The 21,910-nt window shown below is 41.9% G+C and overlaps 1 protein-coding gene across 7 annotated transcripts in view; it reads right to left on the reverse strand.

The window, feature by feature from the left end:
• LOC133389134 (prominin-1-A-like) overlaps window positions 1-21,910 on the reverse strand; it is a 59,904-nt gene that overhangs the window by 11,977 nt on the left and 26,017 nt on the right. For all 7 annotated transcript variants that reach the window (XM_061636241.1, XM_061636238.1, XM_061636242.1 and 4 more), the window contains exons 5-18: window positions 21,116-21,236; window positions 20,402-20,465; window positions 19,510-19,599; window positions 18,611-18,801; window positions 17,049-17,123; window positions 16,583-16,646; window positions 7,837-7,996; window positions 6,818-6,970; window positions 5,976-6,099; window positions 5,535-5,626; window positions 4,741-4,825; window positions 4,252-4,401; window positions 3,070-3,141; window positions 2,564-2,659 (exon numbers count right to left, since the gene is read on the reverse strand). In XM_061636241.1, the coding sequence (XP_061492225.1) occupies window positions 2,564-2,659; window positions 3,070-3,141; window positions 4,252-4,401; window positions 4,741-4,825; window positions 5,535-5,626; window positions 5,976-6,099; window positions 6,818-6,970; window positions 7,837-7,996; window positions 16,583-16,646; window positions 17,049-17,123; window positions 18,611-18,801; window positions 19,510-19,599; window positions 20,402-20,465; window positions 21,116-21,236 (1,537 nt within the window). The remainder of the gene's footprint in view (window positions 1-2,563; window positions 2,660-3,069; window positions 3,142-4,251; window positions 4,402-4,740; window positions 4,826-5,534; window positions 5,627-5,975; window positions 6,100-6,817; window positions 6,971-7,836; window positions 7,997-16,582; window positions 16,647-17,048; window positions 17,124-18,610; window positions 18,802-19,509; window positions 19,600-20,401; window positions 20,466-21,115; window positions 21,237-21,910) is intronic.

Consider the following 21,910-nt stretch of genomic DNA (forward strand, 5'->3'; position numbering starts at 1 on the left):
TGCTTTAATGTGGTCAGAAATTGAAAAGGCTGCAACTTCCAAAGACTCTAAAAAGTTTTGGAACCTGCTGGCTTCCAAGCTCAAGGAGAAGAAATGAGGCCTGGATGATTTAATCCTCCCTAAATCCTGGGAGAACCATTTTAAACAACTTTTTAATTTTAATTCTGACTTAATTTTAATGAGAACGTTTCCACCCATTCAAATTCCTGATATTAAAGATACCCCTGCTTGGCCCCCAGTAACTACTTCTGAGGTGAAAAGTCTATCTCGCCTGCGCAGACAGAAAGCCCCTGGGGAAGATATGCTTCCCCCTGAGATGTTTCTGGATAATCCAAATTGGTGGGCTCCAGTATTAGCAAAACTCTTTACTTATGTAAATACCTCTGGCAGACTGCCCCAGGGATGGGACCAAAGTATTGTGGTCCCAATTTTTAAAAAAGGAGATAAATCTCTCCCAGCCAACTATTGTCCAATCAGTCTTTTGGAGGTATCCTCTAAACTATATGCACGTTATTTATTGGATAAGATTGAAACCTGGGTAGACAGCAACAATATTATTGGGGACGAACAAGCTGGCTTCCATCATGGGAAGTCAACTATAGATCAATGCTTTGTTCTAAACCATTTGAGAGAAAAATATCTCTTTGCAGCCTTTGTTGGTCTGATGTCTGCTTTTGACAGGATAAATAGAGAGATTCTTTGGAGAAAATTATGGAGACTTGGAATGGATGACCGTCTTCTGATTTTGATAAGGAACCTCTATACAGATACCAAGCTTCGAGTCAGGGTAGGTAGAGAAGGTCAGCTGTCAGGGGTAATTGCCTCAACTAAAGGAGTGAGACAAGGTTGCTTATTAGCGCCCCTGCTGTTTAATATATATGTGAATGACATCATATAATAATAATAATAAAATAATAAAATTTTATTTTTAGGCCGCCTATCTGGCTGAATAAACAGCCACTCTAGGTGGCGTACATAATTAAAATTTAAAATACACATATAAATACAATCATAACATATTCAATTTACCCACATCTGTACACATAGATCAATTAGCTGATAAATCCAACTTTCCAGTAGCTCTCAGTTCACAGAAACTAAACATTTTGTTATATGCTGACGACATGGTCCTTCTTTCCCAGACCCAGATTGGTATGAGGAGATTATTGAAAATGTTTGGGGACATATGTGTGGAAGAACAGCTAAGTGTGAACTATGCCAAGACCAAAGTTATGGTTTTTGGCAAAAGCCCAGTTAAACACAAATGGTTTCTAGATGGTCATCTACTAGAACAGGCCTACAGATTTAATTATCTGGGGATCTGCTTTGCATATAATGGTTCATGGAATGATCACTGGCAGGCCAATAAGTTAAAAGCTCAAAGCTCAATGCAGTCTCTGTTGAAATTTGCAACAGTCATGGGAGGGAGCCTTGTTATACCATCCTTAAGAGTTTTTACTGCCAAGGTCATCCCACAGATGGTATACGGGGCAGAACTTGGGGGTATTCCTGAACCAGACCAACTGGAATCTGTCCAAAACAGTTTTATACGTATTGTATTGGGTCTTCCATCAGGAACTCCTGCAGCCTATCTTTGAGCAGAAGTGGGCGCAATGCCAATTTTATTTTTTATTCTTAGGGCCGTCTTTTATTACCTTTTAAAACTGAACTACTCTTCAAATGAACTGGCCAAATTATGTATAACAGGGCAGCTACATTTACCCATTCAAAATACTTGACTAGCTAACGGCAAATTATTGCTACAGAAATATGGCCTTAATCTAGAGTCACTTATTGCTGCAGGAATCCTGTCCAGCCGATGTAATATCAAAAGGCATCTTCAAGATTTCTTTGCAAACAAGGATATGGATGCTATTAGTTCATCTAGATTCTCCATTACCTTTCCCCTTATTAAAGAGCATCATGAGGAAGAGAAATATCTGTCTGAATTAAATCCACCTTTTCTCCTCAAGGCATTTACTGCATTGCGCTTTCAGACAATGAAAACCAACTTCCTTGAAGGAAGATACAAGAGAATTCCTAAAGATCAGCGCATCTGTATTTGCAGTAGTTGTAAGGTAGAGGATACCATCCACTATATGTTACATTGTAAACTGTATGAGACACTAAGGAAGAAATACTTGGAGAAATTTCAAGTGGCAATTTCCTCCTCCTCTAGTGATATAGAGAAGATAAAATATTGTTGAGCAGCCCAGACAGATCTGTAATGGTCAGCACAGCCAAATTTGCCATGAGAGCTGCTCAGATTGGAAAAGTTTGCCTTGCGATCTGAGTTTTACTTTCAATGTTGCTACAATGTTATAATTTTTATAATTTTTGTTACAGTTTTAGATACCACTGTTAAAAGTTTTTAGATACTGCCTCTGTATATTAGTATTTTATCTGGCTAAAACCTGTATGTGGTTGCCTGTAATAAACTGATTGATTGATTGATTGATTGATATGCAAGGCCAAGTATCAAACCCATCCAGGGAGCCCTCCGTCAAGATGGCACAAGGCCTGGCCAAAGGAGGTAAAGACATTTGAGAACAGCAGCACTCACCATCTCAGGATCAAAAGTGATGTTGATCCAATCTTGGATCTTTTTCAACTCATTAGCATGCTGTTTCAACTTCTCTTTAGATGGATCGTCAATACTCTGAAAAAATTGCATACCATCACAGCTGTAAAGAGATCCTGATAACACACACACTCATACGTCTACCTCAAACAGTGGGGGCACCTTTAACAGACTCCTGTTCCCTCTATTTTAAATCATCTAACTCCACCCTCCCTCAATAGTCATCCCTAGTTCAACAAATGTCCTCTCTACTTCCATGTCATAGACTGCTAACACCCAACCCCCCCCCCCCCCGCTTCTGCCTGTTATTCTCACTGCAAATCCTTTTTGGAGGATACATTTTCAGGAGGTAACATAGTAAGTAATTGCTTCCCATCTTCAAGGGGGATGTGGGGTTGAAGGGATCCTCAGAGGCACTTCTTAGAAGGGGAGTTGAGGAAGAGAAGCACTTCAGAAGCATAGGAATATCCTGTCCAAGCACCACTCACTAGCTTTTCTGCCAGTTGTTCTAGTTCCGTAGCCAAGGCAGACAGGTCTTGTTTTGTCAGGTTCTGGTTGATCTGCATAAGAAAGAGACAGAGAAAGCGCATATGGGTCAGCTCCTTAGGTTAGGGGATGGGAGGCATGGGAGTGAGTAAGGGCCAGATTTTGTGTACCTCCTAGAATGCTCTTTTCAGTCTATGTTAATTGATTTTGAACCCATTCATATGCAAATTATGCTTCCTCACACCTCTGGAAAGAGAAAGCTCACACAAGCCCTCCCTCTCGAATGATCTCTGAGACAGTAATTGGAGGCCCTTTTCCAGGTGCCCTCACCTGCAAAAGGTTAGGTGGGTGGGTACTAAAGAGGGGCCTTTTTTGCAATTCTGCTGTAATTATGGAACTCCCTTCCAAGGATGACCTGTGTGGCTCCTTTGTTATTACTTTTAGGCACCAGGCAAAGTCTGTCCTGTTTACTTGGGCTCTTCATGGATGGACTGATTTCTTAGCTTGGTCTGTCTGCTCTTGGCTGTCTAATTGCTTCTTTTATTGCTGTTATTTATGTAGGGTGGCATGTTTTCATTATACTGATGCTTTTATGAATTTTTGTTAAACCGCCTTTGATGCCAGCTATGGCAGAAAGGTGTCACACATTTAAATATATATTTATATATATATATAATCCCCATCATATGTAAAGCTGCACAACTCAAGGGCCCACACAAGCTTGCTGGGCAACTGCTGTCTTTTTTGGGCAGCACCCAATGGCCTTTCCAGACACTATCTTTTCTCTTGAGAAGATTGAGCAGCCACCAATAATCAGCGCTGACACCATCAACTCAGTGAGCCTACCATTGACAATTAATCACCAGTTCTCAGCTGACAGACTGCTAGCTGCAGTTTGTGGAAAACAGCTATTCATACCCCAGCAAGTGAGAATAGCATATATTTTTCTGGAGGGATGGAGCCTAAGCTACTATTATTGGGCATGCTATCACTGCCAGGCAACTCACTAATCACTGTTTACCAGTCCAAACCATTTTGAAAGGCCCAAAAAACTTCTGTCCCATGTTTCTTTTTCAGATGTGGCATATTTCACAGATACCAGACTGTGTCAGACCCCATAAAGCTCCCAATCATAAAAGGAAATTGTCTTATAATAACCCCTTCCTTCTACTCTCCCATCTCACTTGTTCCAGAGCACTGTCAAAGTTCAGATTCAGCAGCCCATCCTCTGTGCCCAGTTCCTGCAGGAGACGTTTCTGCTCATCACTCAGGAGATCAGTAGAACCCAAACTGACATTTATTTTTTTCAAGGTTGAATTAACGTTCTGTGTGTACTATAGGAGCAGAAGAAAAACAAGGGGTGGTATTCAGTGCTAGTTCTATTCAAAGTAGACATTTAAATTAATAGGCATGACTAACTTAGGTTCATTAATATCAATGGATCTGCTCTGAGTAGGGCTTAGCTGAATACAATCCAAAGCAAGCAGGTACATTATAATCTAGTCTTCCAGGAGCTTTTCTAGGGCTCTCCAGTTGATTGAAGATATACCCCAGACCAGGTCCTCACACTGTTCCCAAAGGACTCAAAGCTGATATCTGAGGACACTAGACTGGCGGATCATTCAATTTCTCCTTTGGCAGTCTTGATTCACCTTCGCCCACCCATCACTGACCTTGCTGATGTTGAGGATCTCATCCAGATGGATGATCTCATCTAGGTGAAGAGTACTCCACAAGGGGGCATTGTTTTCACAGTTCCTGCAAGAATGAAAACTAAGCTGAGAGACCAGGATATACATTTTGCTATGTCAAACATAAATTGGGCAATCAGATCACCATGTAATCAAGCTTTCCAGCAGAGCTTGGAAAAGTTACTTTTTTGAACTACAACTCCCATCAGCCCCAGCCAGCATGGCTACTGGATTGGGCTGGTGGGAGTTGTAGTTCAAAAAAGTAACTTTTCCAAACTCTGCTTTCCAGTTATGCAATTTGACTTCCCCCCCAGGGAGTAATGGATGGAATCTCTCCTCGGGCATCAGGGAATTGCTGGTGACACAGCTCAGGTCAATAGCTTGTGGACAGGAACTACGGGGAAACAGCACAACTAGGAGGTGCAGTGAATATGCTGAAGGGTGTTTGACAGAAAGAAGAGCATGACTCCTGTTGGAATTCTAGCAAACTCTTTACAGAATTCAGAAGTTGTGGGTCAGGGCTAGACTTCCCTGCATTGGGGGCCTTGGTATAGCTGAGTAAGGTACACTTATATGTTGATGAACAGATGATTTTGCCTTTCCCCACTTCCATACATGGGTCTCCCACTGTACACCTTTTGCCATTTACTCCATCAGGCCTGCAGTTCCCACCCTACCCCCAAAGGTCTCCTTCCCCTCGGGGAATCTGAGAGCCAAAGTCACAGCAGGCAGGGTGTCAGGGAGGAAGCCAGCCAGCCAGCCAGCCTGGTACTCACTTGTACATGCTGGACAGGTTCACACTAGAACTATTCAGCTGCAAGAGCCGGGTCAGGTTGAATTCGGGGAATAACCCTGGTGTGTCCAAAAACTAGAAGGAAATAAATAGCAATTGATCAGATTCACAGTCTACTTACTCAAAACAACATATTCAGGATTTCCCTCTAGCTATGATTCCTTTCTCTCCAGAAAGTGTAATGTGGGACATTTGGCTGCCTTAGGCCTACTTCAGCAATTTTTGTGCAAAAATGACTTGATGGGGAAAGGTGGAGTCTAGGACTGCATTCAAAAGTTGCAGTGTGGGCTCTGCTCTGGAGTTTAAAGAAACCATGAGTATCCCTATGTTTAGGGATACCATGAGTAACTTTTCCCTCATCCACATTATTTCCTTTGCCCTCCTTGTTCCACCCCAGATGGTAACCAGATGGCAGGGGATTTACCTGAAGAAGATGCCCACTGGCCCACGGCCGACACACCAGTGTGTATGTACTTCCCCCTACTAAAAACATCAGTAGAACCAGCAGCATCAGCAGCCATGAAAATAAGAAGCTGAACCCAATGCTCCTGTCAGAGAAGATGAAGCGTGATTAGAAGTCTGGACTTTCACTGAAAGCCTGGATGTGAACAGCAGCTATCAAAGCCCTTGCATGTTTGCCACTGACAACCCTTACATTCACTGTGGCAGCTCTGACACACAGTCCAGCAGCAAAACATGAGGAACAGCCCAGGACAAGGTAAGGAAGGCAGTGTGCCAAAATAACCAGGGGACATGGCTTTGTAGCTTAGTACTGTGTAATTCTATCAGCAATGCTGCAGAACAATACTGTATGCTTAAGGACAGCCCATTCTATCTTTCTCTAGCAGGAGCCTGTATGCAGAATAGACTGTGTCCTAGAAAGCCCTCCACAGAATGGTTCCTACACAGCTGAGGAATAAGGCAGCCAACTTTGTACAGCCTCCTTCTGATCCTTTCCTCCCACGCTTCTCACATTCTCTGTGCCACAATGCAGCTTGGCAAACTGTAGTCATCATCAGGAAGGGTACTAAGGGGAAGGGCTGCAGCTGAGTGGTAGAGCAGCTGCTTTTCATGCAGAAGGTCTCAGGGTCAATCCCCAGCATCTCCTGGTAGAACTAGGAAGAATTCCTGCCTAAACCTCTACAGAGCTATGGTGAGCTAGACGAACCAAGGATCTAAGTTGGTATACAGCAGCTTCCTCTGTTCCTGTATCTTTGGGGGTGACTCTCCCACCCTGAAATGGGAGAAGGTAAAAAAGTCTCTTACGCCATGAAGAAGTTCCCACCAGTGTCAGAGAGGCAGCTTCGTTTGGTAGGCATCACCTGTGGGTCTAGCCCAAGTGCTCCAAACAACAGGCCCAGCACATTGAATACAATTATCACAAGCACCAGACAGCAGAGACAGAAGCCAACAATCCACCTGGAATGAGAATAATGAAAACAACTAGGTGAATTCCATTAAGACTCAGACAAAAAGAAACAACTGAGGGAGGGAAGGCATGAAAACTGGATAATAGGCTAGATCTCTGCTAAAAACCAGCATTAGCAGGATTATGTGCAAAACACAGCACTGAAACACTGGCAACAAGAGGAAGCAAATCAAAGAACACAAGAGCCCATGCAAGCCTAGGTTATGAACAATGGAATAGCACTGGAGAAAAATAAGTGCTGAGCTAGTTAATCAAATCTGAAGGCAAGAATTCTACCCTTCAACTTTTGCAGATTTGAAGTGGTGGCCATCACAAAATGCTGTGGGAAAACATCAGTGTGCCAAGAAACTACATCAGAGGCCTCCAAAATAGTTGCCAGAAAGGCTTTAGCCCTTTGCTTAGGCTACAACTCTCATCCCATTTCCTATAACTGCCATTTTGATGGACAGTAGGGATTGGGGGGGTGCCATTTCATCCATCACAAGCCATTCAAGAGAGAGAGAGACGCCATTTCAACAAATACACAAAGAAGATGGCAGAGGGTCTGGCAAGGTAAAGTAGGAGAATCTTGTCATTTGCCCACACTGACGGTCTAGAGATGATTGCATCCGGCCGAGGCCATGCTCTCTTGTCCACTCCCCCCACCGGGATCCCGCGGAAGGGGACTCGGGCCTCTTCGTCTTTCAGCGGGCCACAGGCCTCGGGGCTGCTTTGGTCACAGCCATCCCCTCCCTCCGTCCCCGACCGGCCCTTCAACACAAGCCAAACTTGCCGTGCTCAGAAGGACCCACCATGACCTGAACTAACCTAAGAAATTCTGCAGCTTACAGTACTCCAGGAAGGCTTTAATTCGTACCTGTAGCCATCATAGGTGACAATGTCTGCCTCATAGTTACTCGCCACGTTGATGATATCATTCATGAATGTAGAGATATTCTCCAATGTGCCCAGTATGGAAAAGTTACCACGGCTATCTTCAGTCTCATTCTTGACACGTTGCAGGTGAGCCTGTGCTTCTGCAAAGATCAGAACAGACATAAACAACTATATTTGTTTGCTATAGCAGAGGGTATCTAACTCCAGATATGCAGAGTATGGTACTTTATGTCCAATTGTCAAGCAGCTCTCCAAGGAAGCATAATTATCCCACCTTAATAAATCTCATGCAGTTCAGTCTTAATATTACCAGAGAAGCAGATCACCCACAGAGACAGGTTATTACAAATTCTGGTACAGCTGCCTCTCTCAGTCCTGGCTATCCTTCCTTCACTCAGTTCCAATTGGGAAGAAAAAAACAGAATCAGAGGCAAGTAGGACAAGGAAAAGCTGTGAACTAGGAGCACAAAAAATAGTCGCATATGGAAAGAACTGTCAAATGGTGGTGGGAGAAGAGAGGTAATTCATGAAGCTAGGGATGTTTGGTTGAGAGACTGAAAAATTATGGAAATGGAAGTGTCTGTCCTTATGCAGGTATTTTACAAGGGGGATGGTATTATAGTTAATTAATTATTTAAAGGTTTTTATATACAGCCCTTTGCCAATAAGGCCCCAGATCAGTTGGCATTAATAAAAATCAAGTATAATTTAAAACAGTTCTACAACTCCATAAAAGAAAAAAACTGCATTGTTATTACTTCCATATAGATCTGACTGCAAAAATTCAGCTAGCAATTCTTCAGCTCCCCCCTCCTCCAAAATCCTGCTGAAAGAGGTGGGTCTGGACCTGTTTCCTAAAATATAATGAAGAGGCCAGATGCACCTCAATGAGGAGGGAATTTTATAGGCATGGAGCCACTACTGAAAAGGACCTTACCTGGGTCCCTGCCCTACATATTTCAGTCTGTTCAGGGACCATCAGGTGGGCCTCATCCACAGATCTCAAAGCAAGGGTAGGTCCATACTGGAGCAGGCATTCTCTCAAATTTTCAGGCCCCATGCCAAACAATGCTTTAAACAAAAATACCTTGAATTGGACCTTGAACATAACTGACAACCAATGTAACTGTTGTAAAATAGGGGTTATACAAAAATCTGTAATTATTCATTCCAAAATCCAAGTAATATTTGCAATACTTTTACAAAAGTAATGTCCCTTCCCCTTTAATAAAAAATAAACTGTCAGTAATTTAATAGTGGGGATAAAGACTGGAAGCCAGAGGGAAGAACTAGGAACAGTACTGAGTGTACGTGATTAATTCTCTAAACTTGGGAGCCCACACAGTGCTCTGGTTTCTTTAGCAAAAACTGCCCCTTTTCCAGATTCAGCAAGCAGGAACGTCAAAACCATGGCTGTATTTTCAGTGAAGCAACATTTCTGAAGATCATGAGGAAGCAACTAGATTCTGTGTTCTATTGTCATTTAAGGTACCATTCAAGTGGCAATGCCTAATATAAAGGACTTCTAAATGCAAGAGAGGACCATGAGCAACAAATTCATTTTGTCTGTTTTCTCTCAAAATTAAATAGAAGTGGATTGCCTTCAAGTCAGTTCTGACTTATGGGCGACCCTATGAATAGGGTTTTCATGGTAAGCGGTATTCAGAGGGGGTTTACCATTGCCTTCCTCTGAGGCTGAGAGGCAGTACCTGGCCCAAGGTCACCCAGTGAGTTTCATGGCTGTGTGGGGATTCGAACCCATAGTCCTAGGATAGGTAAAACTGACCATGGGGGAGGAGGAGAGGGAAGGGGAGGGAGGAGGGAAGGGGAGGGGAAGGATAAGGAGGGGATCGGAAGCAGATGGGGAGTGGGAAGGAAGGGGCAAGAGGGAGAGGATAGGAGGGAGGAGGAGGAGGAGGAGGGGAGGGGAGGGGAGGGCAGGTTTGATATTTGCATGCTTCTTGAGTTCAGTGGGATTTACTCCCATGCAATCATGCTTGAAAATGAAATGGACTGCCATCAAGTTGATCCAACTTATGGCGACCCTATGAATAGGGTTTTCATGGTAAGGGGTATTCAGAGATGGTTTACCATTGCCTTCCTCTGAAGCTGAGGCAGTGACTGGCCCAAGATCACCCAGTGAACTTCATGGCTGTGTGGGGATTAGAAGCCTGGTGTTCCAGGTCATAGTCCAACACTCTAACCACTACGCCACACTGGCTCTCATTTTCTCTCAAACTAATACCCTATTCAGGCCCATTGGTATCTAACAAGTGATGGGGCTAGCAAGAAAGTGCTGGCTAGCCATTCCCTTTAGACAACAACATGTGCTCAGTATTTGTCTACAGGAGGCAAACACATTGAGCTCCCTCCATGGGGAGAGGAACCAAAGTTCCCATCCCCTTGGTGGGAGCCATACATACATACATACTACATGGCCTCCTTCAGACTGATATTGAATACATAGTGACCTGGGAACATGGCCAGCATACATGTCGACATCTAGGGGGCAGGGTTAACCCACACATTCTTGCCAGCCCTCATCTGAATAGGGCTGAAAGCAGTCCCTACCCCCAGCAGAGCAAACATCATCAATGAAAATGAAGAAAGCATCAGTTTTGGTTTGCAGAGGAAGCTGAGGGAATTGTGCCCTTAAAGAAATTGTGATATAATAGTGCCCCAGTAGAGAAAATAATCCAAATAACAAATACATGTATGCAAGGTGGGAACTGGAAACAAGTATTTTGGAGAGATGGGAATACAGCTTGGCAACAATATATATTTGCTTGGTGATAGTATAAATGTGTATGTTTTAGGAGGACCAGTGTGAGTGAGGGCCACATCATATGACATTTTTGTTACACATGGATACAGAAAAAACCCTGCATAGTATACCATTAGGTCAAAATTATGTATATTTTGTCACATGTATGTGTTTGGAAGATGCAGCTTTTAAACTGTAGATGCAGCAAAACAGACACGTATAAAACCTGTACACATGGCAATGTATATGGGTACATGTCTTTCCCCCGTTCCCATTTACACCTGCCTGTACAAGAAATACAATGGATGAAGCAACTCTGTAGGCTCCTTCTCTCTATAATAACTTGCTACACAGAACATATATACAAAAAAAGAGTCCTGTGGTACCTTAAAGACTAACAGATTTATTGTAGAATCAGCATTATATTGACAAACGTGCATGTCATCAGGCTAATTTCCCTCCTGTTGTTTTTAAATTTTGGGGAGAGCTTGTAATACAGTGAAAGAGCACATGTTTTGCATGTACAAGGTCCCAAATTAAATCCCTAGTCTCTCCAGTTAAGTGGAATTTGAAGAGCTACTGTCAGCTAGAGTAAACAGTGCTAGGCTGGATGGATCATTAACTTGACTCTGCATAATGATACAGTGATGTTCAATGCTAGTTCTACTCAGAGAAGACCCACTGAAGTTAATAGACATAACTAACTTAGGTTCATTCATTTTAATGCATCTACTCTGAGTAGGACTTAGTTGAATACAACTCTGAGCTTCATATGTTCACATGTGATTAACACACACACACACATCACTCCATGCAATCAGCAGGTAGCTGTACCTGCTGACTTCAAGGTAGAAAATGTCATGTTGCACATGTTAAAAACCATTGGGTGTGAACTCCAGTTTGTACGTAGAAAGTATATTTCTAGAATAACAAATTCTAAACAAAGAAAAGGGTGTGCTATTACATAACTGTAAAGAGTTATATTGAATGATTGAGCTGATAATGATTGAGTAAATCTCACATATTAATGTGAACTAATCAGGCAAAACATTAGCAAAAGATCTCTAGTTTCTTTTTTTTTTTTTTCAATAATTTTTATTCAGATTTTCATAAAACATACAAGACGAAATCATAAAACATTCAAAGACAAAAAACAAAATCAAAAATAGTTAAACAAAAAGAAAAAAAGAAAAAAAAAACAAAAATAAAAAATAAAGAGTAAAATATTGACTTCCCATTTGTCAAAGATCAAATCAGTTATAAGTCTATAATATATAACAATCCTGTCTCTTAAGTCATATTATAAAATCACTTTCCTCCAGTAGTTATCTTACTTAATCATCAAATCTCATAAACATTACTTTATTCTTTCCACAAAAAGTCAAAGAGAGGTTTCAATTCTTTAAGAAATATATCTATCAATTTTTTTTTCCAGATAAGCATATCGATTAATCCATCTCATTACTAATTATGATAATCTTATTGTCATAACCATAGTCAAAATAAACATTTCAATTAATCCATCACATCAGAATCTGTTAGGTTCAGTAATTTCAGTAGCCATTGTTCTATTATCCCTATTAGTTCCATTTTCCATCTTCCATCTTCAGTAGTCTTGTTAAGTCCAGTAATTTCAGTATCCAATCTTCCATTATCAGTATTCCATAATAATCTTGCTGTCAAAGCCATAGTCATATAGTAAGAGTCTGATGGGAATTACCTCTATCCCAAATATTTTCTTGCCATCCATTCTGAATAGGTTGCTGAAATACTGCTGTAAAATCATATCTCTGTTCTTTTTTTCAAAATACACTGGGTCATCTCTTGAAAGTTTTTCCATTGTCACATGGCTGCAGTTAATTCCATAGATTTTCTCTATATTGGGCTCCATCACATCATTCCAGTCCAGAAGATTATCCATGCCATTGATAACTTTATCTCTAGAATCTTCATTAATTTCTTCAGAGATAACATTGAGTTCCAAACAATAGATTTTATTTCTAAAGTCCATAGACTCCAAATCTTGTTCCTGTTCCACGTTTGTTCCAATCTCCGGGATCTCCTCTCTCACAGGGACCCCTGTTCCAGTCTCCAGGGTCTCCTCTCTCACAGGGACCCCTGTTCCAGTCTCCAGGGTCTCCTCTCTCACAAGGACCCCTATGTCTTTAATCTCCTGTGTCTCCAAACAATAGATTTTGTTTCTAAAGTCCATAGACTCCAAATCTTTTTCCTGTTCCACGTTTGTTCCAATCTCCAGGGTCACCTCTCTCACAGGGACCCCTATATCTTTAATCTCCTGCTTCATTTTACTCAATTCAATTTTCAGCTCCTTACAACCCTGTCGCAGGTTTTGTTTCGTTATCTCAATCTCATCCATTATTTTCTGAAACATAGTTATTTCCAGATTCTCAGCCACTTTCTTAATTGCCATTTTAAAAGAAAAATATAGGAAAACCACTTCTTATTTCAGCAACAATTGGGTTAATACTCCAAACTTGGTGACATCACAGTATAAACAGAGCAGACAGCCTTATCTCTCCATGCTTAAGTAAACAAAATGCAGTTCCCAGGATCGAAACAATTAATGGCGGTCGTCAGGAAACAGATTCGTCAAAATAAAATAGACCAAAAAGAGAGTAGTCTCAGACAATATAATATTCTTCAAAATAAAAATCTGGAATAGAAATCCCTCTTCTGTGTATATCTTTAGAATGCAAATCCAGGACAGCTTTTTGCAACAAAAACAGAGATAAGCTATTAATTAGTGAGTAGCAGAGAGAAGTTATGGCTCCCCAGTGAGATGTCAAAAACCGATCAATCTGGCAAATCTCTTTTAAACAGCAACAATTTAAGTCAAGTAAAAGAAAAATATAGAAAGAAGGGTGCTTGCCTGTTAGTGCGTTCTCTCTTAGAAGATAAGATGAACGTTCGCTTTATCAGATAGAGCTTGTTGTTGAAAATCCGTCCCACCTTCGTCGGCTGGACCTCGTCCCATAAATTAATGAGATCTGGTCGTCCCAACAAAAATAGGCTTTGAGGTTAATCTCTTCGTTTCTCCCTACCCGGGAGAAGTTTAATCAGTCAAAAAAAAAAAAAATCTGACTGATATATCTGAATAAGCTTCTTTTGAGGCAGGAGCCCGTCTCAAAAGCAGGCACAGGCTAAGTCACCCTTCCCGGAAGTCCTCAAAAGATCTCTAGTTTCTGAGGACATTATAGATATTCACTAACAGGCAAAAAACCTTGCAGTTTAAGAACGTACCTATAGTCAACAGATATTTCTATCCAACTTTAAAAAGCAGGGAAATTGGACAGCTATAGTGAATGCACTAGGGGAGCAGGAGACCTGACCTCCTCTCTGAGATATTGTACTGCCCTACAAATTTGTCAAAATGCAAACACAATTTGGGTTGTTCTTTCACAGTCCAATCCACTTGCTGTGTAGCTGGGAAGAATTTGGAAACATGTGCCTCTGAGCATATGGTGGGTGGTGGCAACACCTGCCATCTCCAAAGATGGAGAATTATATTTTTGTGTGTTTGTTGGTGTTCTTACTTTGCTTCTTTCCTGTGTTACTAATGTTTCTACAGAGAATCTAGTCTAGAAAATTTTATTTCCCTCATTATTCATCCTAGAAATCTGTGTCAAATTTTTATTAATTTCAAAGCCTTTTTCTTGGTCAATGTCAGATGAGGGTGAAGACAGCCTTTTGTGTTTCAAATTGGAGGTTACGTTCTAGTTCTATTTTGGGTGCATAAACAGTTGAATCTGAAATTGCAGTTTGATGTAAAATCAGACTGATTACAATATGTTGCTACTTCAGCCATGACTCTAGCTGCTGGAAAAAAGAGGACGCATGTTTTGAGCCTGCTATGTTTAAACCACTTCATTTAAGGCAAGGTGAGCATGGTTAATTAAAAACATAGAGCACACCTAGAATTTTGCTAGAATATATTTCACCTCTCACTGTTTGATCTTGTGCAAAGTGAGACACTCCTTATGTCCACCAGAGACTATTCTGCAGAAGAGTCAGTGCCATTATTCCACAATTATTTTTGGAGTTTTTTTAGTGTAAATTTTGCAAAGTGTTGCTGTACTTCACATATTCACAGAAATAGAAACAAAAGAAAATGATTTCCTATAGGAAACTTCACTAAAATTGCAAAGTAAATCAAACATACTGAAAGTGACCATCTGAACTGTCTTAATAATGTTGCTTCCTCTCTGCTAAAACAAGATCGGCAAAGCAAGTGTCTTCTTTCTATTATTTGGGCTGAGTGCAGGTGTTGCCACCACTCCCCATATGCTCAGAGGATTGGAGGGGGGCAAAGGAAGGGGGAGGGGAGGTCAGGTTTGATCATTTGCATGTTTATAGAGTTCAATGGTATTTACTCCCATGCAATCATGCTTAAGAGTGAAGGGAAGGAGGGGCAAAGGAAGGGGGAGGGAAGGGGCAAGAGGGAGGGGATAGAAGGGAGGGTGGGTTTGATCATTTGGGATACATTTCTGTGCCATCATGTTTGAAAATGGAAATGGACTGCCTTCAAGTCGATTCCAACTTATGGCGACCCTATGAATAGGGTTTTCATGGTAAACGGTATTCAGAGGTGGTTTTACATTGCCTTCCTCTGAGGCTGAGAGGCAGTGTCTGGCCCAAAGTCACCCAGTGAGTCACCCAGTGTGGGGATTCGAACCCTGGTCTCCCAGGTCATAGTCCAACACTGACCCGGGGGAGGGGCAGGGAGGGGAGGAGGAGGGGGAGGGGAGGAGATTGGGTGGGTGGGCACTGGGCAGAGGAAAACATTGTGAACAGTATCATTGCTTTTCAGCGTTTCCCCCATCTTTTTATTCTACAGCAGGTGCATGTAGCCTCCCACCCAGGGTTCAAATCCCCACACAGCCACGAAGCTCACTGGGTGACCTTGGGCCAATCACTGCCTGTCAGCCTCAGAGGAAGGCAATGGTAAACCACCTCTGAATACCGCTTACCATGAAAATCCTATTCATAGGGTTGCCATAAATCAGAACCGACTTGAAGGCAGTCCATTTCCATTTTCATCTCTGGCCACATCCACACCAGGCCTTTATTTCACTTTAGACAGTCATGGCTTTTCTCAAAGAATCCTGGGAAGTGTAGTTAGTGAAGGGTGCTGAGAGTTGCTAGAAGATGCCCTGTTTGCCTCACAGACCTTCAATCAGAGTGGCTAACTATTCTGGCCACTGGAGCTCTGCCAGTGGAATAGGAGTCTCCTCTCAGCACCCTTCACAAACTACACTTCCCAGGATTGTTTGGGGGAAGCCATGACTGTCTCAAGTGAAATGAAGGTCTGGTGTAGGTGTGGCCTCCTGATTAGTGAAGCCAAGCAGCTGTGAGTGTGGCTTTTAGAACACTGACAGTTGGCTCTTACTGAGCATGCCCGACACTATCATTCAGTTCAATGCAGAATTTCTTAAATTAATTAAAAATCAGCCAGGCATTTTTTTAACTTTTAAACTGCAGAGGATGAAAGTCAGAGTATGGGGCAAGGTCAATATTAGGATTACAGGTACTCTGTGAACATGGCTGATTTTTTAATGAATTTCAGCAGATTATGAGAACTCTGACAGAAAAAAGTCCGAAAGGGGGCTAGGGTTTTTTTCTCTCTTTTTAGAATTTGAACTCTCTATTCTCTCTGACAGTTTTGTGTATCGCCATGAAAATTTACAGGGTTGTTAAGCAAGCGTTTCTGCGTTCCGGACTATAAGTTTTGTACGGTTTTGCTTTCAAATGAGCTTATGGGAAGCATCAGAATGGCATGGGAGTATTTTCAATTTAACATTGCAGAATGTGAAAAATCCACACTGGCTACAGTATATAGCCACTGTCATGGCTGTATAATAACTATTGACCATTCCCCAAGGAACAGGCTTTCACCCAGTTCTTGAAATGAGAAATAGGATATATATATGCTCAAACTACTTACCAGACACAACTGTTTTTGTTTGTTCAGAAACATTCTTTGGTATATCAGCCAGAATTTTTCTTGCCTGCCAGCACAGGAATCCAGGACAAAGATATACACATATGGAGACAAAGACACACAACACACAGATCTCAGAATTCAACAAAGGATAAAGCCATGAGAGAATAAACTTGCTATTTCTAAAGACCAAGCACACTTAAGAATATATTTTGAGGAACAGGATAGGACACATGCATTGATGGCTTGAGGATTCATGAAGGCCTATGGCCCAAAGCTGTGATTAATGCTCCTAGGCTAAATTTGTGGCATCCTGCACGGTGCAAGCAGCTCTGCTGCTCCTGAACAGCCTCTCCCAGGCAGACCATCCCCAGAACATTGCCACCTGACATGGACACTCAGAAAGCCAGCTGTGTGTAGCCTACTTGGATTGCAAAGGAGAGAGTAGGGCTAGGGGAAAAAATGTTACCTTCGCTATGGTATCATTAGGATTTGAATTTGTCAATTTGGCTAGCAGCTGAAGTGGGCGGCTGACATCAGGAATCTGTGGGAGCAGAGAAAGGGGTAACTTATCTATGTAAAATAAATTAAAGTGATGAAGAATCACTACAAGTGACATGGATTAAAGTATATTTGCTGTATATTTCCTCCTTCCTGAACACCTCTATGCACATATATTCATGCCATTTATTATTGATACTGCTACTGGGATATTTCCATATGCTTTTGCATTACCATGTATTTACTATAAATACACTACTATTCTATCATTGTATTCATTTATAATTGTGTCTTTAAAATATATATGTAAGGTCAATATATAAAGTATTGAAACTGACAGAAATACAGTGTTTGAGATAAAGCCAGGAATGTTTATAACTTTCACCATCTTGAAAAAAAACAGTGTTTGTTACATTGCTTGTACTACGGAACCAGCTAGTTGCCCAAGGCCACCAATAACAAAGTGGTGTATATTATAACATGTAGTGAAGGTGGAAGTGTGAAGTATGGATTAATTTCTCTTTCTAGAGTTTATGGCTGAAACTAGAGAGGGCTTAGAGGTGCTGAAGAGACAATAATATGGGGTGTCTGGAAAAAAACATAAACTAATATTATCAATACAAGTCTGAGTATCCTAAAAGAGATCTTGTGACCGGAGCCCTTGATAGGCACCAAGCTGATATGAGAAAGACGAGATGCAGTCCTGAGAACACAGATGTGTGAAGAGACTGACATCACTCCGAATGCCTGCTGACCAACTGATTGATGAGATACCTGACCTCAATAGAGATATCAAAAGAATATCAGAACTTTAACAGACTATAAAGACACCCCAGCTTCACCAAAAGATTTGAGGAGTATTCTACCACACCCTGCCACCTGATACTCTGTGAGCTTGCCTTCTCTCCTTCTCCAAGTCTCTTCTTCCTCACTATAGTAACTGGCTAGCCCCCAGTAATTTGCATGATTGTGTGTGAGTATGAAAGATCAGGACTATTGGGCATATCTAATATTGCATTTTACCATTCCTGCAATGGGGTGACTCACAAGAGCACTCCTAGCTGTGTTAAATTGGGCATCTTTCAGTAAATCTTTTAAAACTTTTATCTTGGTCCCAAACTCCTTCTGCTAGTATCCTGCTGCCCCCAACCTGATCACGTGAGAGCTCTGAGTATATTGGTAAAATCTGATTCCCCAACATTATGTGTCACTGGGAAGGATGGAAATCTGTATGTTTTACTCAGTGTTTACACTGACACAGGTATAAGCTGGCATCCACTCTGTATGTACTCACAAGAGCTGATGATCACATCTATGGAAATATTGCAGATATACTCCAACATTGTAACCAGCCCTCAGCTGAGTTACACCCTGAAATATTTAGTACCATGGACACTGATTTCAGCTTCTGACTCAGTAGTCTAACCTAGCTTGCTAAGCCCACATATCCTGAAAATGATCCTTGTTCCCATGTTCTCTAAAAATCCACCATCTCTTTCAAAATGTCTCTGTCTTCCAGTCCCATTTTACCGCAGTGAGATTGGCCCCAGGCTCCAGTCTTTCCACTGACACATTCTGGCAAGGCCTGCCACATTCTTGCAAAGTTTTGTTGATATCATCCCTCACGATGGTCAGGTTTTGGTCCAGTTCCTTCTGTAGCTGCTGCAAGTAACTTCTTGAGTCATTGACTGTCTGAAGTTCCTTTTCCACAAAGCTAATCGCTACAAGAAGCAGAGTAAAAGAGTGAGAAGAAACTTCCCAATCTGCACGGACAGTTTTTAACACAAGAGAATTACCCTTCAAACATATGAACCACAGCTCAAGGGACATAAATAAATTGGTCACTGGCAGTCCCTCACCCACCTTGTACTCAGGTCCAGGGAAAAAGAAATATAGCCTTTCTTGTCACGGCATCTCTCCAGGTGAAGTTAGGCAAGCCATTCAGCTCAAATGTTTAATCACCAGGATGTTCAATCCCCAAACTCAATTCATGGTTTTTATGAGGTATTTGATAGATTTCTATGTCGCCCTTCCTCCAAAATGGACCACAGGGTGGCTTACAACAATGATAATAAAATACCATAAAACAAAACAATTATTAAAACCAACAAATCAAACAATGAACAGCAGCAATGAACACCTTCCTCTAAACCAGGGGATGGCTACTTTGGCTTTCCAGGTATTGTTGGACTATAACTCCCACCAATCCTGACCACTGGCCATGCTGACTGGGGGTGATGTGAGTTGGAGTCCAACATCTGGAAGGCCACAGGTTTCCCAGCCCTGCTCTAAATTTTCTTTGTCCTCAGAGTACATTTGCATTGCCCTGTACCACAGATAAAACAGACATACTTTCTATGCCCCCACCTCTGCCACTGGATCCCAACAACATTTCCCAACCCACTCTTCTTTAGACAGTAGGCCAATACCATTGAAAAGATGTTCAGCTCTGTCCAGTGCGGCATTTATTCGTCCACCTAGTTGATTCTTGATCTTGTTCCCCAAAGTTTGCCCAATGTCTGCAGAGAAAGCATCAGAAAAAGACCATCAATAAAAATACTTCCCACTGTTCTGTAGCATACCAAACCCCAGAACCAAGTTTTATGGGCACTGAGTCTTTATCTCAATCCACCTGATCCCCTTGAAAGATGAAGGGATAATTGCCACCCTGGGCTCCTGCTGGGAGGAGGGGTGGGATATAAATAAAATAATAAAATAAATAAATAATTGGACAATGCAGTGCTCTCAGCATAAACTAACATTTTGCCATTTAGTAGAAGCAGAACCCACCAATGACCAAAAGGATAAATCAGGCAGAGAGTTAGAAAGTCCATGGAGGACCACTGAATATCTGGGGAATCTATACAGCTGACCACAAATTGGGGGTGGAGTTCTAATTGTCAGATAATCCTGGATCTGTAGGCATGCAGTTGCTCTGTGTGGTGAATCACTGGACTGAAGGTGGCAGCCTTCTTAGTGAGGACGCTTCCAGCACTGAACTGACACTAGCCATTGAACCTTCCTCAGCAGGAAGGAATACAAAAGTATTTCTGTTTCAGTTGAGTTTTGCTTAAGCAGAGCAACAACATCTTCCTTAACTCCTGCTTCCCATGACACAAATTACCTCTAAGTGCTCTGAACCACATGATTTGAGGTGTCCATTTCAACCTGATTTTCTGTGATCACATAATAGAGTCCACCAATGACAATGGACAATTTCAGTTGATTTCCAAGCTTGAAACCTGCTGTTTTGCCTCCCTCACTTGAGATCCAAAAAGCAACCACCCCAAACATAGATTGTGGCCAGTGGCATAAACTTACCTTGCAAGCTCTGATTGGCTTGATTCAGTGGCATTGAACTGGAGTCAATGATGACATCGATCTCCTGTGAAGAACCAGGAAAGTAATTAAATACAATACTCTCTGCAAAGAAGGGGACAGCAAGCAGCACCAAGATACTGAACATATTTATGGTTGTAGATATGGAATTATAAGGACTATAGGATGCTGTTTATGGCTTGAATACACAGTCCAGTACTATTGAGAAGACTCCTGTTCCCCTGTCAGGAACCCAGAATTCACCTTGTACTCTAATTCCCTGTGCTAGAAAAGCCATGGACCTCTGTTCCTGGCATGGGATTATTTCTTTCTTTCTGATCCAGTATAGAGCCTGACTTTCCCTTGCCAACTGATAGTGGCTGAGTAGTTTACCATGGTCACTGAAATGTTGGAAGTGCAGATACAGGGTATCAGCATGTCAGTGGAATAATAGGCCCCAAACCATGCAAGAATGCTTGCTTATGAGAAGTAGATAATTGGAGGATGGAGGCAGGATGCAGCGGTGCTTTACCAGGGAATGGGGCAAAACATACAGAAACTGGGATAAGAAACAGTCTGAGCAAGAGGTAGGGCTACCTGAATATGTAGGCAGAGAAGTAAAAGTGGTCATAGACGGAGGGTGGGACAAGGCAAAAGACACCTGCCTGGGGAAAATAAGCAGGGACACATGCATAATATAGCTTACAACCTATATACCTGAGGGATAGAATGCAGGAACAGGTGCAGGTTGTCCATTGTATTGTTCAAAGTGCTGAAGCTTCCACTTACACTCTGTGATATATGGTGATTGCTGATGTATGCACAAATATTCCCAGCCCTGCAATGAAGGAAGCAGACAGAAGAGAACAAGCACTTAGAGGTGCATGGGCAGTTTTTTATCCTGGAGTTGCTTCCCTTTCCCCCCCCAAAGATGGCAGGCTAATAATATCATGCAATAGGTGAAAAACACAGCAGCAGGTAACCAGTAGAGTTGTTAGTTATAAAGTGCCTTGGCATTGTGCTAGTTACTTGGGAGGAATGGAGATACAGGATAAGAGAGGTGAGCAGGGCTTGGATACAGCACTCTGTGCCTACTGGTATCTAAAGGCAGAATTACAACTGCAGCACATGGCTTGGCATGTCTGTGATTCATCTCTAGCACCTACTCTCAACTTGCAACCCACCATGGTCTGAATTATGGGGTGGCTGGTGGATACACTGCCCTTACTTGTGGTCAGGTTATACAAGAGTGCCTTTTGATCTCTTCCAACTTTATAATACTAAAATAAGCCAGCATTTCGTAGATTCCCAGACTCCCTTGGGTGCAAGATCCTCTGTAGGAAGAGTGCAAAGACAGAAAGGGCTCTGGCACTTGCTTGTTCCCATGGTGATGTGCTCCAGAGCAAAATGCTCCATGTTTTGGGGTCCTAGCAGCCAGTTGTTCCACTGAAAGTTCAAATGGCTCCACAAAGTCATCTTTCACATATCACATATCTATGCACTGCTCATATG

Source organism: Rhineura floridana, chromosome 7, assembly GCF_030035675.1.
Source record: "Rhineura floridana isolate rRhiFlo1 chromosome 7, rRhiFlo1.hap2, whole genome shotgun sequence".
NCBI lineage: Eukaryota > Metazoa > Chordata > Lepidosauria > Squamata > Rhineuridae > Rhineura > Rhineura floridana.